Consider the following 16,072-nt stretch of genomic DNA (forward strand, 5'->3'; position numbering starts at 1 on the left):
TGTTTTGTGTCTTAATTCACTCACTGCTCTCCACCAAAACTACACAGGCACTACTTGGCTACTTCACTGTCACACTCTGCAACAAGCAAACATGAAAGCAAATGGAAAATGAAGTTTACAGCTCTGCAGTGGTTTGAGACCAGGGTGCAGAGGTTTTTATTCCCTTGCTAATTCAGATCACTTCAAAAGTTCTGACACAACACTCTGCAGCTGCACTGGCTGTCACCTTCACCCTGTTCTGCATTCCAATCCTGTGGCTGGGCAGAAAGACTTGGAACTGGAGAAAGTATGCAGAGCCTTAGAAAACTGGTTGCAGGTTCATCCCTTTCAGAACCCAGTTAAGGACATAATGAGCTGCAGGAGCAGGTAGGTTACTAAATTACTTTCCTCAGGAAACGAGGCCTCACAGCCTGTGGCTGCCCTGACTGAGCCGTGGCTGGGGCAGGTTGGTGCCCAGGTTTTTTTGCTCTGACTGGATCTGGCTGCAGTAAACGCTCAGGTAAGCTTTTTTTTTTTTTTAACTGGAAGATCCTTGATGAAAAGCACAGCCCTCTGTTGGCTAGCTCAGGCTCTGGCTGTGGAAATGGTTTGCTGTGATTCAGAGGAGCACCAAGTTTGATGCCTCTATTATGTCTCCCTCTATTTCTTCCTTGCATATGCATGTGAATTCCCTTGAGCAGGGGATGGGGAGCAGCTTCAACTTTCTCCTGGAAGCCTCTGTACCTAGGAAGGTGCAGGAGGCACGTATCTCCTGCTCTTGGAGAAGCCTTTTGGTTTTAGATGACTTCTCTGGTCCTTTTGCTGTGAATAAGTTTGGGTCTTTGTTGCTGTCTCTGTGTTTGCCTTGGTCTATGCAGAGTGCTGTAGAGATGTATTGCCAAATTTCCTTCTAGCGCCTGTAAATTCAGATGGAAAGACCCTGGTTATCCAGATGACTATGGGGATATTGCATTGTTCTGGGAGAGCTTCAGGTCAGAATTTTCAATGCCTTTGGGGGGGTTGGTGAATGGGAATTAAACTTTACAGCCCTGAGGGCAGCTTTAAGAATCTTAGCATGAATATCTTTGAAATTGAAGAAACCAAATCCTCTGGCACCAGCAATGCAAGCTGAGTTAAATGTGCCTCTTGGACTGAGAAACTCCAGCTTATAGCACAGGGTTGAGACAGAGGCTGCTTCCACAGCACAGGGCCCAACCACAAACTGTTGTGTAAAGCTGGGCAAGGGCATTGATAACAGTCCTACCTGTTACAAATGTGCTGGTCTATAACCTACTTGGGCAGCTGTTTTTTATGCTGTTGCTATAAAGATATGCTGTAGCATTCATGCATAATTGGGAGCCCTTCTATTAATAATACATGGGAAGCTCATCTTGCTAATATCACCTTCATCTGAGTGTTCCTACTAAATATTTTGATAGATGAAATGGATAGAGAGTGTATTTAAATACTGTTTGTACTGCAGCTAGGGTACAAAAGGAACAGAGCATCTTTAATTAGACAGGTACATCTGCTTAATTAATTTAGCTGTAAAGCCCTTTTTCCTCTTCATTCTTTCATCTATATGCGGATGCTATATTAGTTCCGCTCTGCTGGTTCCACAGAAACTGAGAAAAAGAGCTCGTCTCATTGAGATGCGCTTGGCATGTCTGGGTACGGAGTCTCAGGTCAATGGTCAACCCCCAAGGGTTTGCAGCAGGCCTGAAGTGCAGAACGTAAGGGTTAGCAGAACATGCTAATACTCATGTAGAACTCTCCCTCGGAAACAACTAAAACAATTGACATTCATTTAATTACTGTAAACGAAACAGCCCCTGCATGACTTTGCATAGTAAAGCCTGTTAATACCAAAAAGGTTCAGTGGGTGGAAGGAGGAATTAGGCTTTTATAATTGGAATGCAACACTTGAAAACCAATTTGGTAACTACGCTTGATTTTATTAGCATCTTATTCTGGCAAAACAAATGTTGAGCAATGAGAAAAACAAGGTAAAGAGGAGGTGGTAAGAACACAGCAGGGATCAGATGTTACTTATAGCACAGCTTGCCTGGTCCTGAAATGGACGTTGTTTATTATTCTGCCTGCCGAAGATGCTTTGTGGAGAGGGCTGCTCAGAGGTTGTGCCATACCCTATATGTTATGCTGTTAATTACATAGTTCAGCATCGAAGTGTTCCACAAACTTTAGTGTCCACCTGTTCCAGACAATAGTTCCCTCAGTGTACCATGGTAAAAGGACTCTTGAACACCCCCAGGCAGAGGCCACATCCTCCAGCACCTCTCTGCAGGGCCCCTGTGAGCCCATGAAGGATTTCCCCTGCCTCCTCCTCTGGTTTCTCACTTTTCTCTCTAAGGCTCAGGTGCTGCTCGTGTGATGACGCCAGCACAAAAACTTTCAGTGTCACTGGTTTTGCCTTCACCCATTCGCAAGCTGCTGTAGAAGCTGTGGGACTGCAGTGGTCCTCAAGGGCTGGGGTAGAGCAAGGACAGGCTTGGTACCTCCCTGTGCCTCAGCTGTTTCCCAAAGGGGCAGCTGGTGCAGAGCAGATCTGGAATAGGAGCGAACTGTAACTGTGTCGTGGTTGTCAGAACTAAACCTGACAGGTGACTTTTCCCTTGTCACACATACTTCATACAGAAAATTGTCTTTCCCCTCTATGAGAAGCCTCTCTGGGGTCTTTCTCTGCAACAAGAACTTTGATTCTATGAAAGAAAACACAATGTGATGTCAGGCTCCTTTCATCAAAGAAGGTTGATTCATTAGCAGCATTGTTTTTCAGACTTGGAGCACTGCAGGTGGCAATTTAGGAAACCAGGGAAAAGGGGCTGACCCTGTGCTGATGATAAGAAGGGACTTACTGTGTGGCTGAGGGGCACTGTCTGAGCTGGGTCCTCTCCCAAGTTTTACCACCTCTGTTCTGTGACAGTGGCCACAGTGTGCTTTTTATTATTACACCTTTTTTAAGTAAGTGTCAAGCTTTGTGCTGAAGGTCTGAGTGTTCAGCTACACTGCTCTGTCTTGCCAGTCTCAGCTCTTAGCACCCCATGTCCCCCACAGGAATTCAGTCCCTTAAAAGACAGGCATTACAAACAAGTACTTTATTTATTTATTTAGAGTAAAAAAAAGGAGCAGAATTACAGTGCTGTGGGTGGTATACAAAACATTCATCTAGGTTTGCTTCACTTTTACAAAGTGTGCCATATACACAGCATTGATATTCACAGCAACCTTGTCACACCCTCCTATGAACTTGAATCTGACAGGAAAAACACAGAAACTGAGGATTAAAACTCAACTTTGCATTTTGGTCAGCCTGGTGACCACATGCTCTGGCAGCCACAACCCTTGCACCCCAGCATGGAATTAAAGTAGAGATCAACTAGATGAGCAGAGTAATTAAATTAAACTCTCCTCTGAACAGTTCCATGTGGATGGCTCTTGGGTTTTTCCATCGCAAGGCTGGTCTCCTGGTTTCGTGCTCAGTAAGAACGCTGTGGGGCTGGTGCAGTCCTGTGACTCCTGCCGCAGGCTCTCAGCAGCGCATGAATCCTCCTGTGATAAAGTGCTCCAAGGATTCGCATTTGGGTTGATTCAGCCATGGCCTAGGACAGCACAGGGAATTATTCCACTTTTGGCCCCCCAGTGTAGCATAGTTAATGCTACCAAGTGCCCCATGTACTGGTTGCATTGCAACAGTGACAGCAATCATCCACCAGCCACTGTGACATTCCTGAGGTCACCACCCAAATCATGGCAGAGCAGCAAGAGCTCCAGGTCTTTCGAGTGCTAGAAACTGAGTTAGCATTAAAAACTAGTGACAGAATGAGAATATTCCACCTGACACCAAGTGTGTGGGAACATCTCCAGTGTAAGGTATGAGTTAGAATTGAGTACAGCCAAAGATTAGCACAGACAGAAGTTTTAAGTAAGAGTATGTATAGAAGGCCCTCCTCCATTAGAAGTGTGAATATGAGCTCTGTGGGCATTGCTACGCACACATACCAACGTCTTCAAGCTGTAAAAAACTACCTTGGATTGAGACTTTCAGGGCTCAGCTCCGTCTTGTTAAGATCCCTGCACCTTTGGCAGATGGGACGAGGCTCCAGATGAGGACAGCCAAGCTCAAGTTATGCCTGTTTACTTACATGGCAGGGGTAAAAAGGAGCTTCCTAATCTGGTGTTTCCCAGCAGAAATGTAAACTAGCAGGTACCTCCATGGAGACCCATTTCATTCACCTCTGGTGAATGGGTCAGGGTAAGGAGTGAAAGCTTTGTGCTAAAGGATTTCCACTGGCATGCAGACAAGGCTGACATCATTGGCTTTAAAATTCCATTCTTCCAGCAATCACAGAATCCGAGGTTAAATAAACTGGCTATGGTATACTGAGTATCTAACGCTCCATGTACCAGAGCTTCTACATTATCTAAAGCATGAAAAACTCAGTCCAGGAAAGTCAAGGGAACTGCTGTAAGTAACTACCAGGAATTAATCTAATAGTATCAGGCTGAACCTATTGGTCAGCCAGACATAAACACTTCAGCAGACCAGAATATTATTATGGTTTCTAAGCCAATATCGAAGAAATGGTCTTTGATGTACAAGGCTCTGGAGAGTTCTCTCATGTCTTCCACAGTCAGGTGAATTTCTGAATTAGAACAGTACTCACTGATGAACTGGCCAAGACTGCCTAGACAAGGACTTGCTGCTTCCATCTAAAATGCTTTTTCTGCCACCGTGAATCAACCCTCTGCTCAGCTTATAGTGACAATTGATGTTCTGTTCCCCCCAAACCCCATCAGCGCTGGGAAGGAGGAGGTAAACGCTGCTCCAGGTACAGCACCTGGCCCCAAACTGTGCACACGCTGGGTATCGAGGTTACTCTTCGTTTTACTAGGTGCTATCACAATCTACATTTTCCTTCTTTGCAGATACACTGAAGTAATTTCAATTTTCAATGCACAGCAATAAAAAACTAAACATTTCTTTAATACAGTTATGGTATCACTTCCAAGAATATTTACAAACAAGGCTATTTTACAGTCGAATGTGCTTCTGCTGTTCTAGGCTACTATATTAATCATTTGCAGTCAAAGCACTATCATGCTTAATGCATGAAACACAGAATAGTAAGGACCTGGGTTAATGTCAGCTGAAAAAGATTTGCTCCTACTGAAGGTGAAGGAACATTAAGAAGATATGCATAGTCACTGACTCAAGGAAATTTAAGTACCAATCCACACATGCACTGCTGGAGTCTGATACTGTCAGACAGATGCTTGATTTCTCAAATAGCTACAGAGCAGTTCACACACAATCAGAAGTGGCATGAGAACCACAGACAGGACAACACATCCGAGTGTCCAGGCTGGTACTCTGAAGAATGTAAATACATAAACTTTAGAATATTTGACAACATGGAGTTAACAAGATAAACTGTACCAAATCGCTGTACACATTTTTGAGGTATTCTTCCTCTTAACGCTGCATAGGAAATTGAAAATTATTCTCCTGCTCCCCACAGGAATGAGATATAAAGATGTGGGTTTTTTTCTGACAGGACAGTTAGGAAGCAGAGTAAGTTTGTGGGCTCAGCCATGCTACATCACTGGTATATTTATGACTCTCTTGACGAGAAGGTCAGGATTATACAAGAACAACTTCCAACAGATTCCATGACCACTCACTGAAACCTTACCTATTATGTGTGAGCCACAGTGGTGGTGGCTGGGTTTGGGGTGTTTTGTTGGTTTGTGGGATTTTTACTGTTTTATTAGGAAAAGAAAGACCATCAGCTGAGAGTGATTACTTGTGTGTCATACTTCCGTAAAAGTCAATTACTGTATGAGGGAGACTCTCAATTTAACTAAAACTAACATAAATTGGTAATGGTTTTAGTAACTGAGTTAGACTCGAAAAGATCATTCCTGTTGGTAGAGGGTTAAGTGAAACAAAAGGCAAATATGTTGGCAAAAAGCTCGGAAGTAGTTAGAATTTAGTTCAGGAAAAGAAAGTGGGACAAAATACTTAGGAGCACTGGAAGTAATGTGTTTGTATACATATATTAGTGTTTAATCTAATTCCTATTAGTTTAATAATTATTACATTTAAAAATTATTCTCAATCATTTGTATTTGACCCAGACAGCCAATATTACCCTTCTGACTGCAATACTGTTATAACAGTTAAGAGGCAGTTACTCTTCTAGACTGTAAGTAAAACTAATGTAACGGCCAATTTATTTCACATGGCTGTAACGGGCACACGCTTCACTCTGCAAGAAATCAGAACCACAAATTATTTTGATAGTTTAATGTTCTGCAGCAAGTGCTAGTGCTTGCTTAAAAGCACATGAGAGCACTTCAAGCTGAAGCCTTCTCTACCCACCAAGAGCATTCAAGAGGCAGCTCCACTGTTCCCGTCCTGGCTTTTGGGAAGTCACACTGTTGTCAGGCAGAAAGGACAGTTCATGCTGCGTGCTTGACTTCGGTTCCTTTTCAGCAAAAGGAAGCATGTCCAACTGCTGATGCTTCTGTGGGGGAGTGCATTTCCAAACCACTTCATAAACTCAGTCTTCCAGATGTATTCCTGTTTCTGGAGCATGGAAGGGACTCCGGACTCAAGGAGTTTCTACAATTACTGATGTTCTATTTACAAGGCTATGGACAATGTCTTTCCCCTCCAGTAAAGTCTGATTCCTGTGCTCTATATCCTTTGAGACTGAAGGGAGCTTATACAGTAGAGAAAGTACTTTCAATCTTTACATAGCTTTTCTCTAGAAAACAGGAGAATCACAGAACGTGCAAGGTCCTTGCAGTAACCTCTTGATCCATTCAGGATCTGCAAATAAGAACACAAGTTATTTAAAGCTGGAGGCGGAGATGAGCGCAGGAATGATGCCTGAGCTGAACAAACTAAGTAGTAATCCTGAAACACTTTGTATATAGTTACCATGCAGGACTGAGAGTTAAGGGGAATCCAACTCCATTTCTGTCTTGAAATCTTATGTAATGCCAGTTTAAATTCCTCTTCAGTAGAGGAAAAAAAAAAAATCAAGGTGAAATTCCATGCTATATCATTACATACTACATATTAATGTAGTGTTCTCATTTTCATAAATGAAATTAGATCCTTCATATAATGCAGTCCTTGGTTCCTGTTTCTTCGTCCCTTTCAAATATAGGGTAATTAAGTTTACAGCCTCTCTATAGAAGTGCTGTATTTGATCCTTAGTGCTGATTGGAATACTGTTATGGGCAGAGAAAAAGCATCGCCTATACTTTAAGACAAACTGTTAGAGTACTCCATGATTTATTGAATTTTTTTATTTATTATTTTTTAAGTTTTTACCAGTGGGTAAGAAAACAGTTTTCTTGCACAGTTTGTCCTTCCTCAAACTCTGAAAATGCAAAGCCAACAGGCTGACTGGCTCATTATTGTCTCTGAATGCTGCACTTATGGCAGGTTTGGGACCTAAGCCAAAAGGTGCTAACTATTTCTTAACCTGTGCTGGATCAACACAGCTTGCACTGAAGTAGAATGTCAAAGACCCTCAGCTCTTGCAGAACTAGATGCTAATATATTCAACTTGAATATAAACTAACTGTTGTAGCACTCCAGCACAGATTATGTGTTTACCCAGCTCTCATTAAAATGTAGTATTTATGAATTGACTTCTGCAGTCACTATTTTGTAATTAACATATGCCACTAATGCATGGGCAAGAATGGGATACTGTGAAATGCAGAGTCCTAATACTTCACATGGTAACTGCTTCAAAGAGAAAAACCAGTGAAACTAATTAAAGTTGTTTTGCAGATAAGAATTTAGGAATATGTAATCCTGCCCCTTTGGGCCACAGAAAGAGTTTACCTTCTGGGGTTGGATGCCGTGCAATGCTGTCGTGGAGTAAACACCTCCTGTACACCAAACTCTGGCAGGATTGGTAAGTTAGAAAGCACCTGTGAAAGGAGAAGAGTTTTATCAAGAGTCTTGGGGGTTTATTATGTTTTTGTGACCTGCTCCTATACCCTTACTTTCAGCTGGGTTCTGTTCCGAATAGACCTTGCTTTCTCAGAGTAAGGGAGCCCCATTAAACACAAAAATTAATGATTTATCAATTCAGACAAACGAAACTTCACAATTGTACCCAATTACACAGGGCCACCAACATAAAAAAGGCCAAAAATCAATATGCCATAGAAAAAAGTTTCATCACTGGCCAAAAAATTTTAGCCATGCAATAGAAGAGGTGGAAAGCTTGAGGGTTGCTGCACAGGGGAAGACCCATGGTGTCTTTAAGGCAACAACTATTTAGCCAAATTAACACATAAAATCTGTCAGACAAATGTTTTTCTTTGTGACAGACTACTAACTTGCCAAGTCTCCACAGACAAGCACTAGGTACCTGATACATCTATATTAGGTTTTCTTTCCTATATGTTCCAGAACTTTTCTGACTTTTCAATGTGGCTGTTTCCAATCTTTTTTTTTTTTGTTAAATAATTTTGTTTTCAAATGCTGAAGTAGCTGGAACAAACCCTCCTTCACATGCTGTTCCAAAGGATGACTTGTGCTTCAGTTTCCTTTGCCTACTGTCTCCCTGCCCCCATCCTCCCTCTGCTTGAATTAAGAAGTTCATGATCAAAAGCATTTGTTTTAAATGTGGTACACTGATAAAAGAACCAAATCCAGTCTACAATGCCCTCCCTTCTCTCAGGAGACGACAGATAACAGCCAGCAAAACCTGCAATTAACTGCAGCATGGATAACAAGCTTCATGACTTTTTACTCCAGCACTAAGAAGTACTTCAGGTTAGCTATTTAAGTATGTTTAAATTATGCAGAGGAGGGCAAAAACTCTTTAAGAACCAATTACCTGAGCCAAATATGTCCATTGGAGCAGACTGCCTGTTTGCGATCGGTGAATGGCAGGATCTCTTTACACAAGCTGCAGTGCTCTGGAAAAGTCTGTTTGTTCATTTTCTTTAAGATATGCCCGATCAGCACCTGGAATACAGAGCAGTCAGCACTGTATAGAGCAAAGCTGCCTACTGAAAGGTGGAAATGTCTCTCAGGATGCTGTCATTTTAGACTATGGTACAGGATGCAAAGATCTATGTACTTCACTGTATTCAAGGAAACAAAAGCACTAGAAATAGAATGCATTGGTAAGTATCAATTTATTCTCATTTTACTGTTATCTCCTAAAGATTTCTGTCCCACAGTAAAGGAATACAGAATTTAAGTGCAGTAGTGTTATGTTAACCTGCTTGCAAATTTTAAAAGTACTGGCACCACTTTAGGGGATGCCACTGATCATTACAGCAATGCTTTTTCTCATGATTATCACAATGGATGTGCTAAAAAGATCCTGTTCAGAAATTACCTGGATGTATGTCGTCAGTAGTCATCTTAGAGTATACATAATTTATAGCAGTACATGTATGTGATGGAATTTGTCTCTGACATTTCAATAGCTATAAACAGCGTTCCGAGGACCTTTAAAATGTGACAGCAAACTGAATAGCTAAAACAGAATTTGTAAGTCAGCCTTTTAATTACTATAAAAAAGAAAAATCTTGTTTATGTGATAAGAAAAGCAACCTCTCAAACCTTCAGTTCACAGTAACTGGATGCTAGAAAAGCACAGTTCTGCCAGTATACTTTCCTAGTGAATTACTGAGAGCCACACCGTGGCCTGCTTGCTTTTAAGTCCAGCAGAAAGACCACCACGCAACATCAGTAGTGGGAATGTGCTCCCTTCCTCTGTCTTTCTGGACGCAATGTAAGGGTTGATTTTTAGACTTAAAGTGATTTAAGGACTTAGGTACTGAAAAGAAATGTTCTCTGAGGACTTAGGTACTGAAAAGAAATGTTCTCTGCTCATCAAAAGAGGTACAGAGATATCTGAGACATTCCTGTCATCGAGTCTTAAGAGCCAGGAGGCTGATGGCAGAGTGTTCCCACTGAAGCTTCCTTTGTCTGATGCCTATATTCAGAAAACTTCATTGCCCAGTGCAATTCATCACTAATTTCCTGCCACAAATGTTTACTCTACACACTGCAATAGTCAGGATACTGTCCCTGCAGTTATGCTTCTATTTTGGCAGGGAGTATTGCAAGTTTGGGAGGACTTCCTATCATGTCCAAGCATTCAGTTATGCTCATTGTAGTTCAATAAATGCAAGCATGCCTGAAGGTTCAGGCCTGTCTGCTGTAACAAAGACCTTCAGTCAGACTGGTTAACTGGAAGTCCTGTACAAAATTCTGAATCACTGGGTTCAACTCACAGAACGCAATCACTTTCTGAACCCCTTTAACTGATCTTTCCACTGAAGGCTCATGGAGCAATGACAAGACCTGATGTACCACCTGAACAATCACAGTATTTTCAATTATAAAGCATTACTGCAACTCTTAAAATTAGAACTGCAGATGTAACTGGCAGGAGGAAATAACTCCCAAGTTTAATTTTGAGAGATGAGTGATTAAATAAGTTTAGCCATGAAAACAATACCCTTCTCAATTAGTACTTGTTTGTAACCCACCAACAGGGGCATAATAACCATAGCCCTCTTCACTCTGAAGGAACTCAGGCATGCTTATTCTTTCTGTACCTGATCCAAATTCCACGATCTGTATTTACATTCCCTCATATGCCACAATTTCAAGGAATGACAACTTAAGCTGACTGGCAAGGATGACGTGCTTACAGTTCTCTTTCCCACCTCAAAGTTGTAACTTAAATTAAGGATACGGATGGGGGAGAAAGAAGTAACTTTTAACACCAAACCCCCAGAGCATAGAGGTGCACTTACTCGTGCTGTTCTGTCATCATAGCCAGCATCGGACATTAAAAAGTCACAGACTCCTCTGGTGGGAATACTGGTGTTTTCTGTAATCCATGTGTGTAGATACACTTCTCCCAACACCCGTTTCATGTGTTCTCGTGTCAAGTGCATTTCTACTGCCTCAATCTGTGCCTGTATTTCAAGAAGCTTTTCTTCCATTGGCTCACGGCCTCCTATGTCACTTGACTGAGGAAGAGAATCATCTGCAGTGTCATCTATGTCCATACCTTTGCCAGTGTCACATAGGCTCTGCCTGCTGGCTTGTTTGGAAGTTCCTTCCTCCTGATCATCTTCAGTGCTGCCCATCCCAGGGGAATCAGATATCAAGATTTTTGTGTCCTCATGTGAAGGTCTCCACATGACCTCTGAAGGAGCTTTCTGCATTGACTGGTGCAAAATCCTTAGGAGAAATAGCTTAAGCCGCCAGAAGTAGGTGGAACCACAGCTCTCAATCTTTTTATCCAGTGCTTCCTGTAAGAATTGAGGAATATGCTTATCCTTCAAGATTTTCCAGCGTACAAGGTCTGTCAAGTCCACTTGCCGGAAAAGGTTCTGAACAGAAGATTCCAAGAGCTGCGCAGCTGCCTCCTCAAAAGTCTTAAGGGTGACAAACTGGACTCGGTAGTTTTTGTTAACTGGGTGCAGACCGTTAGTCATGCCCTCTGTTGTAATAACTGCCAAGTATGCCCCACATGGGCTAACAGCTATTCCATGAGTCCTGACAGAGCCAAACACTTCCGAGAGCTTAATCAGCTGGTGCTCAAACTTTAAAGCAACATCTGTGAATATAGGAATGAGCTGCCTTACCTTTCCATCACTGGAGCACGTATACACCGTGCCATTCTGTTTGTCTGCAGTCATGGATACAATTGGCAAAGAATGAAGCCCTGTCACATGGGAATTATGGACATTCAAACCCGCTTTGGATATCAACAGGAGACACCAAAACACATAAGCTCCTCTTGCGGCCACCACTAAGCTACAACTACATTTCTGGTATGGGTGGTAGAGAGGAATACATTTGATACTATGCACTGGTAACTGGTCCATTTCTTGCCATAAGACTACGGGTTGTCTCAGTGTAAAGTAGCCTTTCACTGCTTTTAAATTGACAGGAAGGATCTTAACCGGTCCAAAAGCACTCCCTACAATAAGTCCGCTCATCTTTCGGTTGTTATGTTCATATTCCCACCAGGACAACACACTTGGGGAACATATTCCAGACTCTATCGTATTGCAAGAAGTAATTGATTCCTTACCCAGAAATGGAAGCTGAAATTGCCAAACTGCAATGTTACCATTTTCAAAGAGTACTGCTAAGAGCACACTGCCAACATCCCGGCATTCATTGTTGTGCTTGACCTGCTGAGTGGTGCAGATGCCCGACCACTCCATGCGCACTGGAGTCTGCATGCTGTGCCGCCGCTGAAATTCAGGGAAGTCTCCTAACTCCCCCCTGGGAGTGTCAGCCTTGGAAAGTTTGTAAGTGGCTTCATACAAACGCTCCCCATAGATTTCCGTCAGGTCCACCAGCTGCACCCACTGCAGCCTGTTGAGGTTTGCGTGGATGGTCAATCGATTGTCCATGGTTAAAGCTGCAAGCAGGCACCTCCCGTTGGCATCACAGCCCAGCGGCGACCAGCTGGAATACTTGAATCCTCTCATGGGTGGCAAAGACTTCCCCTCGGGATTGAATACTCGATCCAGCATAAAAGTTTGACTAACCGTTGGATCCATGGAATTTGCAAACTTTTCCTTGCATTCAGCTACCTCCTTCTTTGGACCAACCTAAAAGATAACAAAAAGATTATCTAAGAACAGTTGCAGAAGGAAGACTTCCCTGGAATTAATACCCACTTGAAACAGAGCATCCTCTGTCACAACGTACACTACACTGTTCCAACGGTTAATTAATGGCAGTTTTAAAGACTTAAGCTTCATTTTTGGCCTGAATTTGTACAGCTTTGACTCCCGACTATTGAATCTTTGTCTGCTGAATCAAAGAGCCTGTTTTCTACTTCTTAAGTGTGTATTTAAAGGTCCAAGACAACAGACTTATTCTGTAATAAGATAATGCACCCAGAGTTGCCACCTCTCTGTGCTACGAAGTGTCAGAAGTCCCCCTTGAAGCTCTGCTTAGCAAACCGAGGAAGATTTCAAAGTGCTGGAGCTCAAGTGATGCTTAGAAAAGAATCCCTGAAATCCACTTGGTACCGGCTCTATTTCCCCTTTACGTTACTAGCTTATATGTAGCGGTTTTATTCCCCTATGCTTTTAAATCGCACATGAGATGCTGCGTGTACCGCTGCGAGTTGTGCGCGGGGCAGGAGCATCCCCGGGAGGCGGACGGCGGCTCACCTTGAGCAGACAGGCGGCGGAGGGCGCGGGCACGGCCGTGCGGTGGATGACCATCTCCTGCCCGCCGCTGTGGACGTCGCTGAGCTGCTCCAGCACGGCGATGCTGCGGGCCGTGCTCACCGATACACGGTGGTCCTCCGACCAGGCCAGCGGCTCCAGCCCACTGACGCCATGCTGCAGCCGCACCGCGGGCTCCCGCCGCACCGCCGTCAGCCGGAACCCGGCGCTCGGAGCTGCCGCCACCGCCTCCTCGACCAGCGAGTCGAGCCCCAGCGGCGGCTCCTCCTCCTCCCCGGCCGACAGCGAGCGGCTGCCCCTACGCTCCGCCGCCGCCATCTTACCGCCGCCGCTCCGACTGCCGAGCGCATGCGCCACCGCCGCTGCCGAAGCCCCCGGCCGGCCCGGCTGGGGCTGCCCCGCCGCCGCCTGCACTGCCCCGCCGGCCCCAGGGACGGACCGTGCCCGCTGAGCCCCTGCAGGCGGGCGGCTGAGGCCCGGGCGCCCTGGGCCAGTGCCCGTCCCCGCTGGGGACCCTCCACCCGCCTTTCCTCCACCCCCGTAGGCACGGCCCGGCCCCAGGGACGGTCCCGGGGCCCTGCGGGAGGCGGTGGGCCATGGCGGCGGGCGGGACGCTGCTGCTCAACCTCAGCCCGGCGCCGCGGGGTCGCAGCCGGGTAGGTGCTGCCAGGGCAGGTCGGGGACCCGGCCCGGGACAAGCGACGGCCATCCCTTTACCGGGTCTGGGGAGGCTGCTGCCGGCTGAGGCCGTGGCTCTCGTCAGGAGTGGAGCTGGGGGCACCGGCTGGGACTGGCCCGGGGAGCCGCGGTCAGTGGGGCAGGGGGAAAGAGCCTAAAAAGTTCTTAAATTGAGGTTTTGGCTTTCCCCTTAGGGACGGGGTTGGTGTCTGCAGAGGGGCCGGTGTGCTGGGCACGGAGACGGGCCGGCCTTGGGTAGTGGTGGTGGGAAACACGAGGTATGAGCTTCTCTGATCCCTTCAGCGGGGCCGCTCTGCCCTTCTGTTGCCTTGCCAGCGGCTTCGGACTCGTCTGGTGGCTGCTGAAGCTGTGGGTAACGCTCTTACAGGCTTCTGCTTTATTTAGAGTTGCTTTTAAATGCTTCTAGGGAGGGGAAGTCGTGTTTTAGAGTGCACTCCTAATTGTGGGAATGCTGTGAAGGGCAGGAATAAGTGCTTTAATCAGTTTGAAGAAAGATGGAACAAGAATGTGTTAACGTAGATATTTCCATTTTAAAGTTATGGTTGTAGTGATTCTGGGTTGTTTTGGTTGTTACTCTGAATTTTTAAATCGTTCTTAAAACACTGTACAAAGGTATGCAAGAGTGAAGTGCCAGGATTTACCCTGGTTATATTAGGCACTTGGAGGTAGGGCACCACCACCGTCACTTCTGTGATGGTGAATGTTGGAGGAAGCAGGTTGGGGTTGGTTTGGTTGACAGAAATGTGAAGAAACAAGTGAAACAGTATAGGTTATAAGAGAAAATCAGAGTGTGCAACTAGGAGCGGAGACAAGAGAAAAAAGTGGGGCAGGATTGTGCTGATATTTCAGTCATTTCAGGAACTCTGCAGTAGTGTCAGGGAGGGAAAAAAGAGTTCATAGAAGAAGGGCTTGGGGACACTGAAGAGCACTGGGGACCAAAGGAAGTTAAATTTAATTTTCTTTATTGTTCCTGGAGGGATATAGGGAGAGCAAAAGTTGGTTTTGATATGACTGGAAGATCAGTAAAATAAACTCATTGCTGCAGAAGAAGAAATCAAGTGCTCAGAAGTGCTGGGAGTTGGCAGAAGCATAAGTTGGAGTGAAGCACAGGCCATCCTTCCTGGCCACAGAGTTAAGGAAGCCTGCAGGGATGGCTTTAATGTAATCAGGAGATTTGCAGAGCTTTTGAGAGAGATTTTTCAAGTGTGTTTTGAAGCTAGATAAAATCCTCTATAGAGATGAGCACTGTGTATGACTTAAGATTTGTCTTTGCATTTCAGTGATGTTCAGAAGCCTCAGGTGTGCTGGTGAACCTGGTAGAGTAGGAACTGTCTAGCTGCAAAAATCAAGCTTACTTTCTTCAGTTATGGGGCAGGGGATCTATCTGTGGGCTAATATTTGTGTTCATCTTGATACCACATTGTTAATTCTCAGTCATTAATGCATTCTTTCTCTCTGGTTTGTTAACATTAAAGCAGTCTGGCGCTCTAAAAAGAAAGCTTCAGTCACCAAATGGAAACCCACCTTTGAAACGTAAATGTAAGCCATCAGTAAACACCTTCAAGAAACCTGCTATAGAGGCTGACATCAGGCAGAAGGGAAGTTCATCACAGAAATCTACTCCTAAGAAGCAGTTGACTGACAACCGAAATGAAAGTCAGAAAAGCAAACCTTTCATTAAGACATCCAGCCTGTTTAGAAACAACCCTGATATCCCAAAAATTCACAGGTATTTTAGGTATATTTATAAATAGTAGGAAAAACCCTTTTCAGTGTCTTGAATTCTTGCCCTTACTTGGGCAAACTACTACACAGACTACTGTTGTATAGTTTTTAACCACATTATGTGCTTTGTTTGTTTTTGTTTGTGTCCCCTAACGCAGAAAAGCAGTGCAGCAGGTACAAGAAAATGTTTTCACTACAGATTCTTTCAGCCAGTTGGACCTCCATCCACATCTGGTGAGTGACAGCAAGGCTGTGTGTCTTGAAACATGCTTTTTTGGGTGGGGAGCAGGTTAGGGAGCTGGGAGATGCACCTTTATTCATGGTGATTTGGACAGGCTTGCCAGTACTTTGCCTGATTTCGTTGTGTTCCCTTAGAATCATAGAATAGTGAGGGTTGGAAAGGACCTTAAGATCATGAAGTTCC

The 16,072-nt window shown here is 44.5% G+C and overlaps 2 protein-coding genes across 4 annotated transcripts in view; one reads left to right on the plus strand and one right to left on the minus strand.

Annotated features, from left to right (window-relative positions):
- Positions 1-3,091: 3,091 nt before the first annotated feature.
- Positions 3,092-13,573, minus strand: GTF3C4 (general transcription factor IIIC subunit 4). 3 transcript variants are annotated; one of them, XR_009725313.1, is made up of 6 exons: positions 13,207-13,573; positions 10,816-12,636; positions 8,874-9,004; positions 7,868-7,956; positions 6,383-6,835; positions 3,092-3,599 (listed from the first exon to the last, which is right to left on the minus strand). XR_009725313.1 is itself a non-coding variant. In XM_061352700.1 (5 exons), the coding sequence occupies exons 1-5, from the start codon at positions 13,540-13,542 to the stop codon at positions 6,771-6,773; spliced, it is 2,442 nt and encodes an 813-aa protein (XP_061208684.1). In that variant the 5' UTR covers positions 13,543-13,573; the 3' UTR covers positions 4,964-6,770. The 3 variants fall into 3 exon arrangements, 1 of the variants encoding a protein (XP_061208684.1); XR_009725314.1 differs by lacking the exon at positions 3,092-3,599 and adding an exon at positions 4,964-6,269; XM_061352700.1 differs by lacking the exon at positions 3,092-3,599 and having other exon boundaries at positions 4,964-6,835.
- Positions 13,574-13,820: 247 nt separating this feature from the next.
- Positions 13,821-16,072, plus strand: part of DDX31 (DEAD-box helicase 31) — a 48,518-nt gene continuing 46,266 nt past the window's right edge. Inside the window, exons 1-5 of the mRNA XM_061352329.1 lie at positions 13,821-14,032; positions 14,097-14,180; positions 14,239-14,275; positions 15,351-15,652; positions 15,807-15,882. Of these exons, the coding sequence (XP_061208313.1) occupies positions 13,821-14,032; positions 14,097-14,180; positions 14,239-14,275; positions 15,351-15,652; positions 15,807-15,882 (711 nt within the window). The remainder of the gene's footprint in view (positions 14,033-14,096; positions 14,181-14,238; positions 14,276-15,350; positions 15,653-15,806; positions 15,883-16,072) is intronic.

Source organism: Neopsephotus bourkii, unplaced genomic scaffold (assembly GCF_033783945.1).
Source record: "Neopsephotus bourkii isolate Nb327-2 ecotype Australia unplaced genomic scaffold, CSIRO-AGI_Nbou_v1 NB_659, whole genome shotgun sequence".
Taxonomy (NCBI): domain Eukaryota; kingdom Metazoa; phylum Chordata; class Aves; order Psittaciformes; family Psittacidae; genus Neopsephotus; species Neopsephotus bourkii.

Coding starts and splice junctions, on each gene's coding strand:
- GTF3C4 (XM_061352700.1), bottom strand. CDS start 13,542: ATGGCGGCGGCGGAGCGTAGGGGCAGCCGCTCGCTGTCGGCCGGGGAG. Junction 9,005..10,815: donor ATGATGACAGAACAGCACGA/GTAAGTGCACCT, acceptor TCTGTATTCCAG/GTGCTGATCGGGCATATCTT. Junction 7,957..8,873: donor AATGGACATATTTGGCTCAG/GTAATTGGTTCT, acceptor CTCCTTTCACAG/GTGCTTTCTAACTTACCAAT.